The sequence below is a fragment of the Alligator sinensis genome, unplaced genomic scaffold, assembly GCF_000455745.1.
Source record: "Alligator sinensis unplaced genomic scaffold, ASM45574v1 scaffold1667_1, whole genome shotgun sequence".
NCBI lineage: Eukaryota > Metazoa > Chordata > Crocodylia > Alligatoridae > Alligator > Alligator sinensis.
In genome coordinates, this window is record NW_005842504.1 from 916,448 (window position 1) to 917,546 (window position 1,099).

General features: G+C 65.9%; 1 protein-coding gene across 1 annotated transcript in view; it reads right to left on the bottom strand.

Moving 5' to 3' along the window:
- Positions 1 to 17: 17 nt before the first annotated feature.
- Positions 18 to 1,099, bottom strand: part of RYR1 (ryanodine receptor 1) — a 45,730-nt gene continuing 44,648 nt past the window's right edge. Inside the window, 4 exon segments of the mRNA XM_025213073.1 lie at positions 18 to 233; positions 321 to 455; positions 660 to 806; positions 1,024 to 1,092. Coding sequence (XP_025068858.1) covers positions 18 to 233; positions 321 to 455; positions 660 to 806; positions 1,024 to 1,092 — 567 coding nt within the window.

A 1,099-nucleotide genomic window follows, 5' to 3' on the forward strand; every position in this document is an offset into this window, starting at 1 on the left:
GTGGTCCCCGCGCCCCCCTAGAGCCCCCGGCCTCCCCCGGAGATGCCAGCCCCCCCCTCCCGTGAGGCCCCCTCACCCTGGATGATGGCCAGCAGGATGACAATGACGAAGAAGAAGAAGGTGATGTCGAAGATGACGCGGTAGAGCTCGTACTCGTCGCCCGCCGGGTCCTCAATCTCGTCCCCGATGCCCCCGCCGGCCCGGACCCCCACGTACATGTGGAACAGGTAGCACTGGGGGCAGGAGAGGGGGGGGCCGTTGGACGCGGGGACATCAAGGCCCAGCACCCCCCCCAGGGGCAAGACCCACCCCCCACTGACCGTCATCATGTCGTCGCACTTCATGTCGGGCTCGTCCTCGTCCTCGCTCTTGTTGTAGAACTTGCGGAAGAAGTTGAAGGCCACGACCGTGTAGAGGTAGACCACCACGGCCAGCAGCCCCACTGTCATGGCCAGCTGGGGGTACGGGGGGGAATGGGGTCAGACACCCCCCAGCACCCTCTGCCGGTCTCTCATCCAGGGGATGACCCTGCCCGCCCCGGCTCGTCCCCAGAACAGCCCCCGGGGTCTGGTGAAAGGGGAGAGGGGTCTGGATGGAGCCCGGAGCCATGTTTCCCGTGGCCCCCCCCAGGTGCCCCGTGGCCGCCCCCGCCACCGCACCTGCTTGCCGTTGTGGGTGACGGAGGACAGGATGGTGCGCAGCGTCTTGACGCCCATGGCCACGTCCAGCAGGTGGGCGGCGAAGAAGAAGTTGTTGTAGTGGCCCAGCAGCGACATGACCATGTACCAGGCCAAGTACGGGAAGGACTGGGGGGACGAGGGGCACCAGCTGGGACCAGGGCGCCCGCCAGCACCTGCCCCCCAGTTCCCCTGCCTGTCACAGCTGGAGCCACATGTGGTCCCCCCTCACAACCCCCCACTCACGTTGTCGGTGAAGATGACCCCAAACTTCCAGATCTGGTACTTGATGTCGACTGTCACAGCTGGAGCCACCTGTGGTCCCCCCGCACAACCCCCCACTCACGTTGTCGGTGAAGATGACCCCAAACTTCCAGATCTGGTACTTGATGTCGATGGAGGTGACCCTGGGGGGAGCCGTA